The 20,739-nt window shown below is 37.7% G+C and overlaps 1 protein-coding gene and 3 non-coding genes across 9 annotated transcripts in view; 3 read left to right on the plus strand and 1 right to left on the minus strand.

Annotated features, from left to right (window-relative positions):
• Positions 1-238: 238 nt before the first annotated feature.
• Positions 239-310, plus strand: Trnap-ugg (transfer RNA proline (anticodon UGG)). The gene has a single exon. It is a non-coding gene; the product is annotated as a tRNA-Pro (tRNA).
• A 2,006-nt stretch (positions 311-2,316) lies between these two features.
• LOC128855659 (uncharacterized) overlaps positions 2,317-20,739 on the minus strand; it is a 59,555-nt gene continuing 41,132 nt past the window's right edge. For all 6 annotated transcript variants that reach the window (XM_054090744.1, XM_054090742.1, XM_054090743.1 and 3 more), the window contains 3 exons: positions 14,225-14,419; positions 7,099-7,209; positions 2,317-6,931 (listed from right to left, as the gene is read on the minus strand). In XM_054090744.1, coding sequence (XP_053946719.1) covers positions 6,705-6,931; positions 7,099-7,209; positions 14,225-14,419 — 533 coding nt within the window. In that variant the 3' untranslated portion in view covers positions 2,317-6,704. The remainder of the gene's footprint in view (positions 6,932-7,098; positions 7,210-14,224; positions 14,420-20,739) is intronic.
• Trnap-ugg (transfer RNA proline (anticodon UGG)) lies at positions 9,390-9,461 on the plus strand. Its single transcript has one exon. It is a non-coding gene; the product is annotated as a tRNA-Pro (tRNA).
• Positions 9,881-9,952, plus strand: Trnap-ugg (transfer RNA proline (anticodon UGG)). The gene has a single exon. It is a non-coding gene; the product is annotated as a tRNA-Pro (tRNA).

Raw genomic sequence — 20,739 nt, forward strand, 5'->3', positions numbered from 1 at the left:
AGATCTTTTCCTATTTACTTTTTAATATTTATTTTTTTTAACATTTTATTTTTTGATATGTAAACACTTCGCTCGCTTACGTACCGATGTATTATCAAATAAACTGAATTTGAACAAAGCCATACACAAAAAAACGAGTTTGAAAGAAACTAAAATTCATATACAAAACTCGCTCTGGAAAGAAACTCTCTGCTTGGCTGCAAATACAAAATTAATTTCAAATTAATTTAAATCAAGCGGCTCAATGGTCTAGGGGTATGATTCTCGCTTTGGGTGCGAGAGGTCCCGGGTTCAAATCCCGGTTGAGCCCGATCTGATATTTTTATTTAGAATAATATGGAAGCTTGAAATTTAACGAAAGGTTAAAAAAAATTTAAAAAATATACGAAAAAAAAATTAAAAAAAAAAACCGTAAAAATTAAAATAATATACCTAAACTTAAAAAAAATTCAAGGAAAAACGGAAGAGCTTTCATAGTCACCTGTTAAATAAAAAAGCGCATAGAAAAATCGCTTTCCAACAAAAAAGTCAATACCTGACACACTTTCTACACCGACGGATCCAAAACCAGTGATAGTAGCGGATCTGGATGGCACTTAGACGAAGGCACTAAGTACTGCTATGCCACAGGTCGGAAGTCTATGCCATCTTGATTGTGGCATACTGGCTAATTGAGAAAAAGTGGCGGGGCAGCAGTATTGGAATTTGTAGTGACAGTCAAGCTGCACGGGAAAGCCCTTGCTAACCCACGCTGCTCTTCGAAGTTAGTCGGTGAATGTAAGACAAAACTGAACATTGTTGCAAAGCATAACAAAGCTAGTCTTATTTGGGTGCATGGACATTGTGGATGGTCATGGTATTACAAGGAACGAGTTAGCTGGTAAATTGGCTAATGAAGGCTCTGCAAGTATGCCACTAGGCCCTGAATCCTTTCTAGGTGTCAATTTCGCATCGATTCAACTATGCATTGGCGACTTCATGAGGTCGGCCATAGAGGCCATAGAGGCCGTGGGTCTGGGTTGAACTCGGGCAGATTGCCAAGTGCTTTGTGAAAGAACTAAACAGGAAAATAGCGACCTTTCTTCCAAAACTCAGCAGAAAGGACTTGAGAGTACCTACTGGTAGGTGTAATCACAGGTCACAACGCTTGTGGTCAGCATATGGCTGTCGTGGGGGTCGTCGACAGCCCGATATGCCTATCCTGTCTTGAGGATGACGACACTGCAGAGCATTATCTCTGTAGCTGTCTGGCGTTTTCCAGAATCAGACTTTGGGTATTGGGTTTGCGATATACTGAGTACAGGCGTCCCTCGTATAACACGATTAATTCGTACCGTGCTATATCGAAACCGTGTTATACGAAACCTTGAAATAATATAAATAAAGGCAATGTGTACCGTGTTATATCGAAACCAAATCTTAAGGTGTTAAATATTATGATAGCTGAAGTTTCGTTCCAAATACTACATAAATGAAAAAGGAAATTACCTTGAAGTTTTTATTAAGAAAAATAAATTAAGTTCAATTTGATGATGAAATACAAACATTAAAAAATACAACCGTATAATATCGAAACCGTGTTTTACAAGTACCGTGTTATACGAGGGACGCCTGTATGGATAAAGTTCATACCTCCGGATCTCTTAAGATTCATCAATGAATCCAAGAGATTGGTGGAAGAGTGACCTCAAACTAATTTTTCCGTCTTACCATCCACTTTTTATCTTTCCTATCTCTATTCTTTCCACTGAAATCTATCCGGGTGTAGTAAAATAGTCTCCTGACTGAGTGCTTGGACTTGTCCAATCCCGAACAAACCTAATCTAATCTAATCTAATCTAGAAATGGCACACTCAAATAATTAAGATGCGTAAAATACTAAATAATTCTATTTTGTCTTTTGCCGCAGCCGTATGTGTTTTTATCGAAACTGCGTTTTTCAAGTCAGCCGGATTCACAACTGAAAAAAATATTAACTGACTGATTTGAAATTTGAACTGTATATTTTCAATTAGGGATGTATTTTTCGCTATATAACATTGTTGTTCTTATACACAGTTTTCGCTAAATTTTAAAAATTTTCAAAAGTTTTTTGTTTTAAGAATATTTAGTTTGATTAATTTTGTTGCCCGTTGATCCACCATTGAATCGGGCTGGTGTTACAAGGTTTTTTTTATTTTTTTTTATACTTTTTCTATTCTGGCTATGCGCTGTTCTTTCATTATCGATGCCAATTTAAATCCATCATTAAAACATAACCTCAATAACATTCCCATTACCATTACAAAAACAAAAAAAAACAAGCATTTTGCGCTTTCGCTAATAAGCTTTATTTATTACTCGAATTCAAATAAAAGCTCATTCACACTAAACTATTAATTCGTAAGGATATAAAAGGTAGTTTAGCTTAAAAATACAAATTAAATGCAATAAAATTGCAAACAAGCAAATCTATTGAGAAGAAGAGAGGAGTGCCCACACATGCACATATTAAATGCATTGTCTATGTGTACGTATGTGTGTGTATGTATGTATATTAATGCATTTATTTGACCGCGATGGAAGACATATTGATTACACTTTGCTATTTAACTATATACAAATGCACTAAAAAATAATACCAACTAATCATTTTTCTTTTTAATGTTAGTCTACATGCGTAGGTATTCTACATAGTAACTTAAGTATTTGAGTACCTTTAAAAGCACAAATTCTATATACGGCTTTTAAATATTGCCGTTTTTTATGTTGCTTTTTAAAAGCACTACATTATTTGCTATAAATATGTAATACTCGTCTTAAATAAAAATAATCAAATTATAATTTACAGTATTTTACATACAATTTAAACATTAGTGGCAGTTTTTTCAAAGAGTTAAGTACAACATTTAACGCTTCTAAAGTGCATACATATGTACATAAAACCACATAGGCCCGCAGTTATAGTTACAAGTTAAAACACCTTTTAATAAAAACTCAACTTTAAGTTGAAAACAGGTTTTATATAATATTTTAGTCAATGATAGACAGGCGATAACCCCAAACCGACATTTAGCTAAAATGAGACTGCACAAAGTCAGCCAAGTGAAATGAAAAAAGTATTTAAGCACTAAAAAATAATATAGGCATTTTAATAAGTTCACCCTGTGGCAGCTGATTTTTATTTACATATTTGGAGTTGGTGCAGCGAAGAAATAGGAGCAAAAAAAAAATTAAATATTATGTAATTTACTACATAAATGTTTATAACTTCTACTTATAGTCAATAAAAGAAGCCTGTAAGTTAAATTGTAGAAGTTATTGTGAAATTGTAAAAAATGCGTGCTTGTCGCTGCAATGCATAAATTCTCAACAAGTGATCGATCCACGACAGTCGATTCTGCGTTACCGCAACGATCCACATTTATATCCGGTTAAGAATTATCAAAAAAAAGAAACCAAATCAGCCTTGTAAAGGATTTGTACACGAGCGCTTGCTGCCGTGTTAATCATAAAAATTCCTTGACTGCCAGTATTGTGGTACCAACCGGGGTCTGACAGGGTTGTGTGCTTTCGCCGCTGTTATTCAGTCTTGGACCAAATTATGCCATGGTTAAGTCCACACTCCGGGAACTATACAGGCCGCAAAGAACCGTATGTTATGAATTACGGGATCTAAAGATACAACAGGAAGCATAAAAGCAATGTGCAGACTCCATAAATATGGTTTCTGGCACGAAGACGGAACTTCGAGACACAGAGAAATCTTTTAGTTGCTATCTGAGCAATATCTATTGTTTTTGGCACCTAGAGACGACCTGATAGCCATAGTTTAATTTGGAAGGAAATTTGATGTCAGATTTCGATTGTATGAGCAATGCAGTAATCCAGAATGCATTCAGGGAGGTTTGACGGATATTTTCTTTACCGTTGGGTCCAAGAATGAGGTAGGGTCTGGAGCCGGATGGTACTTAAACGATTGTAATAAGTATCACTATGCTATGGGGGGAATGGCAACTGTTTTCCAAACAGAAGTTTTTGCCATCCTAAAGGTAGCCGAATGGATAATCGAGAGGACCCAATGTGCCTGTTTTGCTTGGAGGAGGCGAATAGCACTGAGCACTTTCTCTGTGAGTGTACTGCCTTTGCTTGAGCAAGACTACGAGTTTTGGGTTCCGATGTCATGAGAATGAGTAATATTCGTTCTTTAAAACTGGAGGATATTTCCAGATTTACCAAAGAATCTGCGAAATTCTCACAGGACTAACTACTTCTGTCTCTATTCCTTCCTATCTCTTCCTCTGATACTTTTCTCCTTTCCCACTTAACCAGAGCTCTAAGTACAATGGAATTTTTAGCCTGAGTGTTTTAGGATCCATCAAATCTCTTGGCTCGACCAATTCAAAATTTCAATTCCAATTTTCCCGCATAACTCCCGCAAGTCTACGTAGAATAGAGGCATAGCCTGGGGTCTGAATGGACATAATGCGCGCACAAACACTAGCATATATCCGCAAAGTTGTATACAGTCAGCGCTTTTGCAGCTCAAACAGGGCTACCAATTAAACGAAATAAAAGTTATTCAGATCGCCGGTACCACATTAGAAGTAGTAAATGAATTCTGCTATCTTGGCAGCATTAACACAAAAATTAGCGGATCAGTAGCTGATATTCGCAATGGCATATCAAAAGGACGTTCTGCATTTGATGGTATACTGGATATCTGACGTACGAAATTACGGATTTACGATGGCAACGTAAAACGTGAAACACAAAACGTTGCAAAGCTTTTTTAATCGCTGTGTACTAAAAATCATGTGGATATTCTGGCCTAAAACCATAAGTAACACCGACCTAAGGGCTATTTGTAAACAAATACCCATCCTCCTCGAAGTACGACGTCGCAAACCCATAGACTGCATCACAAGAGCTGCATTGGATTGGAACCTTCAGGGGAGTCGCAGACGCGGTAGACCAGCCAACACCTAGGCGACAGGTGGACGCAGAAGCGCAGAAAGCTGGCTATTCGTGGAGACAAGTCAAATTTCTGGCTTCAAATGAATCAAATTATAATCGGTTTGTTGCGGTCCTATGTTCCACCTTGAAACCATTGAAAAATATATAATTATACTTGTATATATAAGGACTGTCACTCCAATAGCATTACCCAAACATTTGTGGGAAATATTTATGCAACAATAATAGAACAAATGATGCTAAAAATGAGCCAGAAAGGAAAGAAGAAGCCTGTAGAAGCAAGTCAGAATGTCGATGTTAACCTTAATTAACAGTTTGAGTCCCAAGCAGTGCGATCGTGCTTTTAGATTTTGTGTCAAAACAACCCAGAACATTTTGAATATTACGGACAACTGACGGTGCGATCAAAATGAAAATGTTTATTGCCGATATAAAAAAACCAAACGCTGTTGCGTTGCTGCTTGCGTATGTTCGCACTCATTTAGAGAAGCGCAATTGTACTGATTGGAATTCTTCGACAGTGTCTTTTTCAATTCCCCCTGGGTCTTAAACGGTTAAGCAAATAGTGGACAAGAGTGAAATTGGCAGCAAAGAAATCCAGCAGCAAGCACGGCAGTTGGAAGTGTAATTGAAGTGCAGGTATCCGCTTCAAAAGGTCTGTAGCGCCGCTTGTAAATTTTTATTTTTTACGGTTATCTAAATTTTCAAAATCTCGCAATATTGTTTTGATTGCGATGTATTTTTTTCACTTTTATTTGAAGTATCTAAGATGATGTCCCATGTTTAAAATTTTTTACAACTTTTGACAGCCAAACGACCTAATGCCTGTTTTTAAATTTTTAAAGCACTTTTACCTAAGCTTAATAAATAGTTAACCCTTTGGCGGCTCTACGACATACATACACCTATGTTCGAAATAATAGAAGCGCGACGAAGAGTTAACGAATTTTTGTATTTAATTTTTCCTTTTTATGCTTCTATAAAATTATAGTGAGATTAACAACTAGAACCATAAATAGTTCGGAGCCTTGAAACTTTGTACAAAGTTTGCCAAATTTAAAATTGCGAATCAAATGCATTAAATATGTTTTCAAAATGTTTACAGATTCATGAAACTGGTGTAGTAATTTTGAAATTTTTTCACGCTATTTTGATTTTTTTAATCTGAATTTAGACTCACAAGAATTTAGCCTCAAACCTTCAAAAAAGGTATACGATTTTTGGCAAGAAGTAACAAATTGAAAATTAAAAATTTCGCAATATTAATTTTGTGCCTTTAACCAGAGATTTGCGTTCAGCACATAGGTATTACATTCCACATTTTGTCTAATCTTTTTCAGTGGTTTTTAAGAGCCATTAAAGGGTTAAAATGGCGTTCCATTTAAAAAGAATTTTTACTTATTAAAACCTGCTTTTAACTGCTTCATAACTACGGGCCATAATTCAATATTTTGTAACTTGCACTCCATAAAATTGCACCAAACTCATTTTTTTTCTGCTTTTTTAGATTTTTTTCTTAATACTATTTTGCGTGTTTTATTGCATATTTTCTTTTTTAATTTCAAAATATACACGAAATCAAGTTGAATCATTTAAATAACCCTCATAGCCCACAAATAGTTTATACGAATTCTGCTCCTCTCTCGCTTTGACGCTCCTACCCCTTGAAATCCTATTTCATTACTTCTCTGCCCTCTACGGCTCGTCTGCTTGCCAGTCCACACATTCTCGCCTCACATGCGCCCCCTTCAATTGAAAATATCATCGACCAGCTCTTTTGTAATGATACGATGCGGACGTGTTGGATTCACCTTGGGGCGCTGATAGAGGCGTGCATTGATGGCGTATAGACGCGGCGAGAGATCGCAACGCACATTGAACCACCAATCGCATACGAAGACTGCCTGGGAAAATTGTGTGCCATTTGGGCAGAGGAAGGAGGCTTGTCGACCATCGATGTCGCAGTAATGCCAGCCTGTAAAGAAAAAATAATTTAAAAATTTATAAATTAAAAAAATTAAAAATCGTGCAAAAATGTGTGCAAAGTATTGTAGCGAAATTAATTGTATTTAAAGCTGCGTGCAATTGTAACAAAGTTTCTCAGTGCTTTGCGTTTATTGTGAAAATTTATTGCAAACATGCCTTGACATCTTGTTTCCATGTCGGCGAAAAAGCCCGGATACGCCTGTTCATCACAGTAGAAATTCGTGTAGGGAATGGCGGATAGTATGGGGTAGTCGACGCCAGGACGTCCTGAAAGAAAAGAGAGTTTGCAAAAATTAAAAAATATGCTTTAACTTTTCGTGAGTTCCATGTGAACAAATCATTCCCATAAAATCACTGCAAAAAAATAGTAAAGTGGGAAATTTTGTTTCTGTATTCTATTGCAAGTTATGGGAATATTTGCTGTACAATAAGTCTGATTGTATGTAGGTACAGTTGCGTTCATTTTAAGAATTCCCAATCCCTAGGTGTCCACTGAATTCGGGAATTAGCTTAATATATTTACGACTTATTCTTCTTCTTCATGACTGGCGCGATAACCACTTACGCGATTTTGGCCAAGTGTAACAAAGCGGGCCAGTCGTTTCTTTCTTGTGCTAACCGGCACCAGTTGGACACAAGTCTCCCTGATCTTTCCAACGCTGAGGAGGTCTTCCTCCTTTGTTTTTGTTGTAGCAGTATAAACATTCCCCATACATATACTGAAGTGACAGTCCTTGGCCGGATACCTTATAAATCTGGGTCGTTCCGATTACTATTGGGTATGTCGGTGTCGATTCTGGAAAAGTAGGAGTTTAAACTACTACAATATCCAAAACGCCATTAGGCATAGTTACGGTTACGATCTTCTCACACTCGGTGTCGTCAGCGAGAAGATCATCTTCTCTTCTTCATCGCCAGTTGGACACACCAAGTGAAACCAAGTCCTTCTCCACCTGATCTTTCCAACGCAGAGGAGGCCTTCCTCTTCCTCTGCTACCTCCAGCTGGTACCGCATCAAATACTTTCAGAGCCGGAGGGTTTGTATCCATTCGGACGACATGACCCAGCCAGCGTAGCCGCTGGACCTTTATTCGCTATTCTATGTCTATGTCGTCGTAAAGCTCATACAGCTCATCGTTCCATCGCCTGCGATATTCGCCGCTGCCAACGTGCAAAGGTCCAAAAATCTTACGCATAATCTTTCTCTCAAACACTCCAAGCGTCGCTTCATCGGATGTGGTCATCGTCCAAGCGTCTGCGCCATACGTTAGAACGGGCATGATGAGAGCCTTGTAGAGTGTTAGTTTTGTTCGTCGACAGAGGACTTTACTACTTAGTCCAAAGTAGCACTTGTTGGCAAGAGAGATTCTACGTTGGATTTCAAGGCTGACATTGTTATCGGTGTTCATGCTGGCTCCTAAATAGAGGAAGTCTTTTACAACCTCGAAATTATAACTGTCAACAGTGACGTGGGTGCCGATACGCGAGTGCGCCGACTGTTTGTTTGAAGACCGGAGGTACTTCGTTTTGTCCTCGTTCACCACCAGAGCTCTTAACAATTATATGTGAAAAATGGCATAATTTAAACGTCCACCATGAGCAGGTCTATAGGTAAAATCCGCCAAACAGTCGCTTCATGAATGAATAGTTGTTGAGAACGTCGAGTCGAGATGTCGATGCTGAAGGTTATTCAGCAACATTTTGCGTTACAGCAGTAACATTTTAATAGAACGTTCAGTTTTTGGTCTGTGACAGTCCTTTTTCTATCCTCGACAAAAAGAGGTTTCTTCTAATTGTTTCGCCAACCTTTGAATTATGGGCCTATTTTCACCAAAAAAATCACGAATCTCGCGATATGTTTTTCTTAAAGATCGACCGAACTTTTTCATAACAAATTTCAAACATTTTTACGCGCTGTTCTCTCGTATAAAATTGAACATCTTTCTACTTGAAAAGTACCGTCTGGAAAATACTCACTACTGATATCTAAGCGTCACTTTTGAAAGACCCTTTATACCGTTTATAATAGGAATAAATATTGTGATAGAATAACGGCCTTTGAAATATGTAACGTAACGGCACTTACTTTACAATTTCGTTATTCTCTTCATGTTAAATGATATTTTCTGACGAAAACAGAAAAATGTAAATTTGTTGATTTTTGAATTATTTGTTGTACGGCTGGCCACTATTATTAAAATTTCAAGTACAACCTGCCGCATACCAGCAAACTATTTACATATGTATCTCAATGTTTGGTTAGGTGAACTTTAAAGATAGCAACGAAAACAAGTTTGAAAACATGAAGTTTCACTTTTGTTTTAATTAATGCATTAACACAACAAAGCAGATGAGAGGGCAAAGCACTAATATTGATGAAGAAGATGCGTGCCAATGAGAGCAAGACATGAAGACGAAAGAAAACATGAAATTGGGCTAAAGTAAGCGGCTCAATGGTCTAGGGGTATGATTCTCGCTTTGGGTGCGAGAGGTCCCGGGTTCAAATCCCGGTTGAGCCCAGCCCGTTTTTTTTGTATATACTAACAAAATTTTTTCTTACTTGGCAATTCATATTAACAATTTTTGTAGCATGCTACAAATATGTATGAGCAGAAATTTATAGCATGAAATAAAATTGCATTGCAAGTCTAGGGTTAGAAATTCACGCTTGAGGTGGCGTCCTACCAATTTATTACCTTAACTATACTATAAAACCACATCATTTCTACGTTCATTATTTATTTCAAGTTTTATTTCTTAAATTTGCCCCAGTATTTGTGTTGTGCTGCGTGGTAATAAAAATAAAGTTAATCAAGCTGTGTAAGCTAAACTCTTTTCGCAAAGCAAAATTTATACAAATTGGTTAAATATTACAATAGCTTAGCTTCATTCGAAAACAGCCGAAATAAAAGAAAATGCAATTTAATTCAAAATAAGCGGCTCAATGGTCTAGGGGTATGATTCTCGCTTTGGGTGCGAGAGGTCCCGGGTTCAAATCCCGGTTGAGCCCGATCGTTTATTTTTGCTGATCCTTTTTGTTTTGCGTCTGTGAAATGCGGCAGTAAACATGACTTATGCATATGGCAAAATGCATTTAGTCATAAAATCACATCGCGTGCCGGCTAAGCAAATTAGAGTAAAGCAAGTCGCTAATAGCCGCAGTAAATGAATTTGCGAGCTGAATGCTGCACTCGTGAAAGCCATCAATAAAGTAAGTTTTGCGCGCTGTTATGGTTGTATGCAAGTTTTTCTTTTGTTACTTTTTATTAGTTATACAGGGTGGCAATTTCCAAATACCACAGATTAAGCTATATGTGAATATGTGAACTTTGGCATGTTAGCAATTTAGAGTTTCTCTGGCGTTCATGGCAAATACCGCTCGTTTGTTGGAAGAACGTCGTAACTCTGAAAATCAAAGGTGTCGAGAAAGAAGATGTCCATGTTTTGATTTTACTATGCCTTAATACACATTTTTATCTATTCAAATACTGTTAATAGAAACCAGCGTGGACATTTCTGCATACTTTTCTATGAATAATCTTTATTTGAGTTAAGTCGTTCTGGCCGCAAATGAGGAATATGTATAATCTCTCTCTTGACTTTATGATTCTGGCAGAGCTCAAGAACACATATCATATATTATATGTTTATCTCTCTCACTTGCTATTTCGCTTTCTCTTTCTAACTCTCTATCTCTCTCATTCTCTAGCTCACTCCCATTCTTTCCCTAGCTCAAACTCTCTCTCATTCTCATTATATCTCTCTATTTCTCACTCTTACTCTCATTTTCCCTCTTCCTCTCTATCTCATTTTCTCTTATTCTCTCTTTCTCTCTCACTTTACCTTTACCTGCCTCTTTGTCTCTCGCTTTCTCTGTCTCTGTCTCTTTCTCGATTTCTTTTTCTTTCCCGATTTATTTTTCTTTCCCGATTTATTTCTCTTTCTTTCTTTCTTGATCTTTCTCTATTTCTCTCTCTCTCTCTCTCTCTCTCTCTCTCTCTCTCTCTCTCCCTCTCTCTCTCTCTCTCTCTCTCTCTCTCTCTCTCTCTCTCTCTGCCTATATCTCTATCTTATCTTAGTTAATACTAAGACTTTGAATTTCATTCAATTTCCACTTTACCTTTCTAACCCAGAGAAGTTCTATCTTCCTCCTACTCGTACCATATTCATACTTTTAAAACCTTTAGAGCCTTTGTATCTTTCCGTACCATATAAGTTGATATCTTCATAGAGCTCAGGCTGCAGTTAGCACCGCTCCTGGGCTGCACATAGGCTATTGTTATACTAAGGGGACGATATGTAGAATCTCTCATTTGTAAAAAAAAAAATTGAAAATAAACTAGTCAGAAAACTTAAGCCAAATCTTAAGACATTAAAGACGTCAAATCTTTAAGAAGTTACATTCAAGGAAAAAATTGTTTATGTTTTCTGAACAATTTAAGTGTCGTGCTTGAATGAAATATTTCCGAATTAGGATCCCCCATCAGCTTCAGCAAACTCAAAAGCATTCTCAGGGTCATATTTGTTTCGAATTCAGATAATTTACCGTACATTTTTTACGTCTGTAAATCTGTGATTTCAAACAAATTTGAGGCTTTCAAGCGCTTCTTGAGGATCTTATGGTCACAGTCTTTTCTCAAGAATAGGACTGTTGCACGAATCGCACTCCACTTTTCAGCCGGTGTTGGAGGTTTTAGTTTTACTAAGGAAAATGCAAGTGTTGGACAAAAAATAAATATATAAAAAATAAATAATGTTTGCCACCCTGTGTCTTTTCTATGCACATATGCAACGCACAAAATGCATTTTCGCCTGCAAAATGGAAGCTGCATTCAAAGTTTCATGTGCAAATAAATGATTAAATTTTCATTTGCATTGACTCTTCGACAGGTCGAGGGATGTGTCGATTCAAATGCGGTCAAAATTCGAAACAAAAACAAGGTGTGGTTAGCTTCGGTCACTTATGCAGGTAAGCTGCTTGTTGTTGTTTGTATTTTCTACTTCACTGGTCTGACTTTAAACACCGTGATCCCACTGTTTTCTTCACAGTCCCCCCTATTCCCCCACAATACCGCTGAGATGCGCTTCAAAGTAAAGAAAAACAACAACAACAGTGTGTCAAGTGAATTGAAAGAGGATAGATTTCAAAAACTCGCATTCAACACGAGTGCGCCTGTTGCATTCGATTGTCGATTGTGTATACAATACGCGTACACTTGTAAATATGCTTATGTATGTGTGAGTTAGTGCTGCTGCATGCAATTAAAGGCTGCAAAGCAAACCGCTGGCAGTGGCAGGAAAAAGCCCATGCTCGCATGACAATTTTTGCATTGTTTTGTTTTCCACTTATTTTTTTTTATTTGCGCATTTATGCTTTTTTCGTACGTATCTATGTATGTATGTATGCATGTGTAAATGTGCATACTTACATATGCATGTTTTTGCCTATCAGTCGCCATTGTGTGTCTGTTCTTAACACGAAATAATTGCATTTTTGGTCACCCGGGGGTGAGGTGGAAGAAGAAAACCTACAGCAGAAAGCCAGCGAAAAATCGGATTTTCTCCTAAATTTTCATTTTTGACTGGAGAAAAAAAATGAAATTTCTCCATCAGTATCAATTTTTCAGTGTTTTTCAGTATTTGCCAGGCTTTTGCTGTTATGCAACACAGCGCATTTCTGCCGACCTCGAATCAATAAATAAATTAAAATGTTTATTTGAATTGTGAATGACGGGCAAGTGCCTGTTTTCATTATTGTTTTGTGTAGGTTTTTGTTCTGTTAATTTTTTTTTTTTTTTTTTGCAGAACTCAACACTAATTCCACATGCATTGTTATTTGCCGCTTTTTCTACAGCTTTATGTCTTTCGATGCATGTGTGAAGAGTCGTGAATAACGGTATTGTCATTACCGTTAGTCTTAATTGAAAATTTATATGCTGTTGTATTCTCGTGGATTTTTTCTTGAGCAAAAAGTCTTTCAATACTAAAATCCCGGGGAGAAGTTTTTTCACCAAAATTTTTGGAGTAGGAAATTCGAGTTTCGAAATAGCTGATATCTGTATTTTTTGGCAGTTCCAAGTGCTGTAAATTGTTTGTAAGTTTGAGTTATTTCAAATGAAGTTGTCCACATAGTGGAGAAAAGTTAGTAAAATTATTAAACAAGGCATAATGTTGGCTTCCGAATAGTAGTAGACGAAGAAACTGCTGAGTTGGAGCATCCGGCACAGGCACAAAAAACTTTAAGAAGGCGTATTCGCGATAAAGCAAACTTATTTGAATGCCAAAATTATAATAAAAAATATAAAATTATATTTTATTAAGGTTTCCAATACTTTTTCATATTTACATCTCTTTGATAAGTGCTATAGACGAAATAAAGATGGTTTATAATATTTTTTAGAGAGACTTAGAGTGCATGAGTAGTCAAATATAAAGCAATTGGACGGTTCGCTTATTGTAAATCTTTTGTATTTATTTATTTAAATTCCATCTCAAATAGATCAAATACTCAAGATTCGACCTTATAAACGAAAAATATAAACGCTTGAGTGCGGAATTTGAATTTCTCATTACGAATCCGAGAATAGATTTAAACTTAGTAATCAAAAAATCTGGTAGCAGAGGAAAAGGAAGGCCTCCACGGCGTTGGAAAGATCAGGTGGAGAAGGACTTGGCTTCACTTGGTGTGTGTGACTATACATTTTTCCAATAAATCTGAATAATAAATCTTCAACTTTAGCGAAGTCTTCAACCATCTCTGTGAACATTCTGGCAGAAAATGGCGCTTCAAGCAGTAAGAAGGCGTTGTTCCTAAGTTTAGGGCTGGTAGCGGCAGGCTGATCACCTACCCTGTCAGAAATCAAAGAGATTAACGTAACCAATGCAAGACAAATGTTTTGTTGAGGCCCTATGCTCCCGAGAGGAATGGACAAAGAAAAAAATTAATTTCTTCTTAAAAAAAAAACTGTTTAAAATCCAGCCAATAGCCTTGTTTGTGAGAAAATTAAAAGGCGAGTGTCAAAATAGGCGGCGTTTGTGAACAAAAATTAAAAATTAGGTTAGGTTAATGTACACTACGAAGTTTTAAAAGAAGAAGAAAAGAAAAGTTGCTTGTAAACGAAAAAATGTAACCAAAACTCCCCACTTAAGCCAGCTCAACAGCTCATTCCGAGAAATTCAGTGACAGTCAAGTAGCGGCACTGCGATATGCGTAACCTTCTGTATTCGCTTAGCAGTGATGTTCAAAAATAAAATAAATTTTTTTTTTTTTTATTAAACTCACCCGGTATTGATTTGCCCAATTCGAGATATTCTCGCACAGATGGGCTCAGAAAATTTGTTGGTATTTCGGGTATATCCTTTTCTTGGCTGCCACTCTCCTCATTCTCCAAATCTTGCTGTGGTTCCGGTTCAAAGTTGACTGGTTCAGGCGCACGCGGTCGCTTGGCGCGTTTTGTGCGTGTCGTTTCACTACAGTCTGTAAAAAAATAGAAAAAGAAACATAATAAAATGCAATTTTTTTTTAAGGAATAGCTTAAGATTTTAAACAAATTTTAAATTAATATACAAGCAGTTTGAAATTATTATTTAAAAAATGAGTCTATTAAGGTATTCGAGTTGAAGTAATTTTTTATACTCTTGTTTATTAATAACTCCTATATGAGATATGGTAACATCAGTATGCATACAATCAGTAACTGAAGTATTGATTCATGGCAAACCTTGGAGGTCCAACTCAAAGCAAGCGAAAACTTTTATTAGATACGACGAACTCGATTCTTCTATACGGATGCGAAATATGGACAGATTCACTAAGGGTGCAAAGCCGGTGCAACGCACATGCGCTCTCAGAATGGCTTCTTCATATAGAACAGTATCAGAAGCAGCGGTTTTAGTTATTAGCAGAACCATCTCTATAGATCTTCCAGCACAAGAGCGCAAACGGAGATGGGAGGCAAAAATCTCAGAATTTTCAGGGCCATGCTTTTCCGACATTAGAATTCAAGCGCCCACACTTTGGCAAACAAGACGGAACTCTGAACAGTATGGTAGATGGGCAAGCGAGACTAATATGCGATATGCGATAAAAAAGTGGGTAGAAAGGAAGCACGTTGAAGTTAAACATTACCTCATACAATTTTTATCCGGACGCGGGTCCTTTCGAAGGTATTTGTGGTGAATGGAAAAGGTGAACCTACCAAACTACATCGACAGAGTAACTGAATACGATCATGCAGAGCACAAGTTCTTCAAATGCAAGCGGGGGACCACAGAGAGATCAGCTCTGCGATGAGCTATTGGTGTATGTACGCCAAAAGAAATAATCGAGGAAATGATAATAGGTGAACTGGAATGCCATCGCAAATTTCATTAAGGATATTTTCCGAAAAAAGAGGCGTGAAATGGAAACTTATTCTGAAGAGCTATAAGCATATGTTTTCCAAACCATGCGACCTGGACGCAGGGTGAGTAAGTGATAGTATCCTTCTTAGGACGCTTAGTCTGGTGGAACTCACTAGAGAAGACGACATTGGTGAAGAAGCTGGAGAGAGTCCAGAGGTCGGCACTCATTGGAATCAGTGGGGCGCTTCGAACGACTCCTACTCTGGCGCTCAACGCAATGTTAAATGTGGTACCCGTAGACATCGCAGGCAGAATTGCCGCCTCGCGTACCGCAATCAGACTGAGGGGCTGGAGCTATAAGCTTAACCTCATTTATGGGCACTCAAGCATTCTCAGAAACTTCGAGTTCATCCCTCTGTCAACGGATCAGTGTATACCCTCGTTTAGTCCAACCGGAACCTTCTCCACTCATATTCCGTCAAGGGAAGAGTGGAGGGAGGGCTACACTTGGGGACAGGGCCTGGTGAACTTGTTCACGGATGGATCGAAGTTGGAAGGAAAGGTTGGCGGAGGAGTTTTCTACGAGGAGCTCCCCATCAGACTCAAATTCAGGCTACCGGACCACTGCAGTGTGTTCCAGGCAGAGGTAGCCGCAATCAAGGAGGCAGCCGATTGGCTGCTCAAATGCGTATTAACGGTCAAGAAAGTAAATATTTACTCCGACAGCCAAGCGGCAATAAGGGCCCTCGGGTCTATGACGGTGCATTCGGAATTGGTCAAGGAATGCTTGACCTCGCTTTTGACTGCGTCCAAATTCTTTAACATCAGCCTCATCTGGGTTCCTGGTCACAGCGACATTGCTGGAAACTGAGAGACGGTTGAGCTGGCCAGACAAGGGACATGTGAGGAGATTTCCCCGCGAAGGGAGAGAATAGGGATCCCCCTGACAACATGCGGTCTGCTCCTGGAAAGATGGGCATCGCACCTACTCTGCGAGCGCTGGGCAAGTAACAAACGTGTAAGGTCACGAAATCCTTCTGGCCACGTGTGGACCGCAGGCGCTCGGGCGAGCTTCTGAGGCTGACAAAATATCAGCTCTCTAATCTCGTGGGTTTTCTCACAGGACACAATGCGCGAGGAATGCATGCTGTGAGACTTGGAATCACCTTCGAGTCCTTTTTGCGCTGGATGTATGGAGGATGAGGTGGAATCATCTCAGCACCTCCTCCTTAGCTGCCCTGCTCTGGCGGGGCTAAGATCTAGGCATCTTGGCTCCTACTTCTTTGTCACGCCTGCTGATATAGCTGGCGCTGACATTAAAAATCTGATGAATTTCATCAGCAGCATAAAGCGGTTGACGCAAACATAGTCATCGTTCGTGATCCGCACGCTCCTAACCATCCCAGCACCACCTCTCCCCGCCCTCTCCCTGTATCCCATCGGTCTTTCTCTCCCGCCTCACCCCTCCATAATGGCATCACAAAGGACGAATCCTTCTTCGTCCAAGTGTGCCCATTCCCTGGGCAACCATATCAACCTAACCTAACCTAGGACGCTGACTTGGACTTCTACTTCGAAGGAATGCGGCAGCAGGCTCAGGGTTGAGAGCAAATCCAAGGCAAGTTTTATTCAAAATATAAACAAAGTTTCGGATTTCGTATAAAGTTAAAAAAAAATTCGGCAAATTATCATCCAAATTTAAAATTGTTTACCGAGAATTTTTGAAAAATTTCGGGTATGCAGTTTTATAGATTATTGAATTTTGGGGCAATTTGAATAAATTGGTTATTTTTTTTTGGTCGCTGTTTTGTGCATTTGCTCCATTTAACGCCTACCTCACTTTTTTTTATATGGATCAGCACCACCGTCAGCAAAAAAAATTGTTAAAAATCAACGCAATATTTGAACGACTTGAAACTTGCATTTTATTTGCACCAAAATTCAGTGATCTATGAAACTGCATACCGGAATTTTTTCTAAAAATTCTGAGTAAAAAGTTCAAAACTTTGCGTGGTAGTTTTTGTAGTAGTATGAATTGTTTTTTGTAAAATAATAATTTAAATTAAAAAGTAAATAACTAACAGTCAACACTTGGTGTATATTTTCTTTTAACGTTAACTGTATATATGATACTAGTTTGAGGGAAAAATATACACATTATTTTATATCTAATTGACGCTTACACCCTTTATTGGGCATTTGGCCGAGCTTCTCCTCCTATTTGTGGTGTTCGTCTCGATGATTTTCCTCAAATTAAGAGACCTAATGTTTTATGCTGCCTCCCAACGGCAGATGTTTTTTTATGAGAAGCTTTTTTATGGCAGACATACACTCGGAGGTTTGCCATTGCCTGCGATGGGCGACCGCTATTAAAAAAAAATGTCGTATCATTTTGCTGTTTCATGCCTGGGGTTTTGAACTCGTTCACTACCGAATGGTAGTCACCCACCAACTCCTTCGGCTACGACGGACGCCGTAATTATAATAATCTGAATTTAATCATTGAAATAAAGAGAAAAAGCGATGAGAACTTTTAAATCCACTTAAGATTTATTTTTAATTATCTGAAACCCCTCTTACTTACTTCTATAAATTTTATATATTTTTTTTAATTTTTTACTTCGATTACTTACCAGAATATGAATAGTCACATACATTTTTTCTCATTTTTGTTTTTGCTTTGTTTTTTGTTAAGCGAAAATTGTCACTGATCTTTCTCAGGCTCTGACAATTTGGCTGCAACTTGACTGGGCTGGCTTGGCTGGCTGGCTACTGTTGCACAGCCTTGTCTTGCAAGTTGCATTTTTATTTTTATTCTTGTCATTATTTTTCTTATTTCTGTATTTGTTTTAGCTGTCTGTTGGCGCTCACTGTCTGTCTGCAACCACCTTAAACGTCGCTTTTTGGGTGTGCTTCATGTTAATGCCGCCATTACCCCCATTACCCTTCGCGCAACTGCAGCGTCTTTCAGGCCACTGTCGGCTCCCAAAACAGAACAAGAAAATTGCACATTGCAATATAATTCGTGATGTAATCTCGCTACTTAACTACATACACAAGCAGTAATTTATAAATAACAATAAATAAATTCTTGCATACGACGAAATCACTCAAATTACCAGCGGCCGGCTGTGGCAGAAATTGAGTGAATAGTGAGCGAGTGAGTGAATGACTGAGTGACTGAGCGGGTAAGCGGGCCAAATGAATTGACTATTTGCCTTACCAGCATTGCTAAATTATTAGCGTTGGCTGTTGTTGTGGCCCGTTGGTTGTTGACCTTGTTTGCAATCGTTGTTGGCGTGTACAACGCAATTTTTCTTCTTGATGCTACCGAAAAGGCCCCCCAAGTCTGCGAGCTGCGTTGTATTCTCGCGTACAACGAAAAGAAATCGAGCAACAAGTAAGCGGCGACATCTGTGTGGTTGGTTGTGAGTAGAATTTTCGCTTGGATTTTATTTATTCACGAAGAAAAAATTACCACCACTGATTGCCAACAAGGTGAACGACAGTTTAAATTTTTTTACTTTAATTATTGCTTATTTTTATATGTTAACTTTTTCTGTTGCTGTTTTTAATTTTTTACTTTGTCTCCATTGTTTGTTTTGTTAATGATGTTGCAATTTTCCCTGCTTTTTTTGCGTTTTTTGCCATTTCGTGTTCTCAATTCAATATAATAATATTCGCGCTTATTTTGTGGCAATCGATTTGGCAGCAAAACGGCTATGCTGGCTCAATTGTAACTTGGCCTTAACCTTCCAATGAAGCGCACATATTTCTTATTTTTTATTTTGCTGCTCGTCGATTAGTTTTCAATACTGCCTACTTAGTATCTTTAATATCTTAAACTTCGTTGTATACCATTAATTTTTGTTGTTTTCTTTTTTCTTTCAGGTAAATTTTTCATCTTCAGCTCAAAAGTAGTTACTATTTGTATAGCAACACATGTACGTATGTATGTGTGTGCACCTATATTTGTATGTGGTTCATCGCGTGGTTAATTGAAAATTTACAATAAACGAATGACATTGTAAGTACAATGAAAGATGAAACATTAAATTTAAAATTGTTTGGTTATAAAAACTCGCATACTAGTGGTAAGCAGATGTGTATACGAGGTGTGGCTATTAAGCACCAGAGACTAGTGTTGTAAAATACTTCATTTTGATTTCATATATATTAACATTTATTGACACTCTTAATACATTCTGTCAAAAAAAATATCGAGACTTGTTCATTTAAAAAGCGCGCGTCGCACATATCGCACCCACCCTAAATACTAAAGGGTCACAACTCAAAATTTTCCAAAACTGAGTTTTTTGCATAAATTAATTCAGAGTACACATTTCTAGCTGCTGCAAATATTTCGTTCACATAACTATCTTCTTTTACTGGAAAAAAACAGTTATGTCTATTTTTATGTCAAGTGTGTTGCTTTTGCACGATCAACTAAAGAGAATTATTTTTAGTTGCGTTAATGGGCTCAAGAACAGCTGATTACTTTTATTACACATAAAGAGTTTTATTTTGAGTTCTGCCTCTATAACTGTAAAAAGTGATAAATTTCGTGGTATATTATTTTGCATTGTGCCTCTTTAGTTGTGAAAAGTGAGTTCAATTAGGTTAGAAAACTTATAAAATTAAAACATTTTATCAGTTAAAAAGGCACAACTTAAGATAATATCACTAGTTAATCGAAAAAATTTCAGTTAAAGAGTCATAAATCAAAATTTTGTTTTATTTTCGCAAACATAATATAAAATTGAAAAAAATATAGTAGAAACTTCTTCAATGTTGTATATTTTCATGATGGAACAATATTTTCTTTAAATATTACAATAATTTTTACATAAAACGTTTTTCGTCTCTCTTGAAAATCTTAGTATTTTGAGTTATGACCCTTTTGTATTTAGGGTGCGATATGTTTAAATTTTTTCTCTGGAATGTTGGTACAGCTGTCCTCTATAGTGTCGCAGAGTTTGAACGAGATCTGTCAATTAGCTTGTTTTTGGCATTAATATATATATTCAGCAGGTGTGCTCTGCGATTTTCACTATAGATAAAAATATTGAACGAAGAATTTGTCTTAAGTTGTGGCGCCTGCGAGTGGTATAATGCATTGCAGAGGGCCGAGAAGTCGTGAAAGATTTGCTCCGATCTGGTCCCTCATCTACGTCTTCAACGGATGAAAACGTCGACAAAGTCAAGGAAATAGTGCTGGAAAACCTTCAAACCATCATTTAAGTTTGAGGGAGGTAGCTCGTGAGCTTAGTGTGTCTCACGAATCAATTCGCAACGCATGAGACGCGTGGTTGCTCGACTCGTTCCAAGAGAGTTGAATTTCTTTAAAAAAATCCATCGGAAGATGGTGGCTGAAGACGAAGACATGCTTGAGAAGTGAATTCGGACCCAATGGTTAGTTTGACAGGCAAACCAGTCAACAGGCGGCTGAATGAC

The sequence above is a fragment of the Anastrepha ludens genome, chromosome 2 (assembly GCF_028408465.1).
Source record: "Anastrepha ludens isolate Willacy chromosome 2, idAnaLude1.1, whole genome shotgun sequence".
NCBI classification, from domain to species: Eukaryota; Metazoa; Arthropoda; class Insecta; order Diptera; family Tephritidae; genus Anastrepha; species Anastrepha ludens.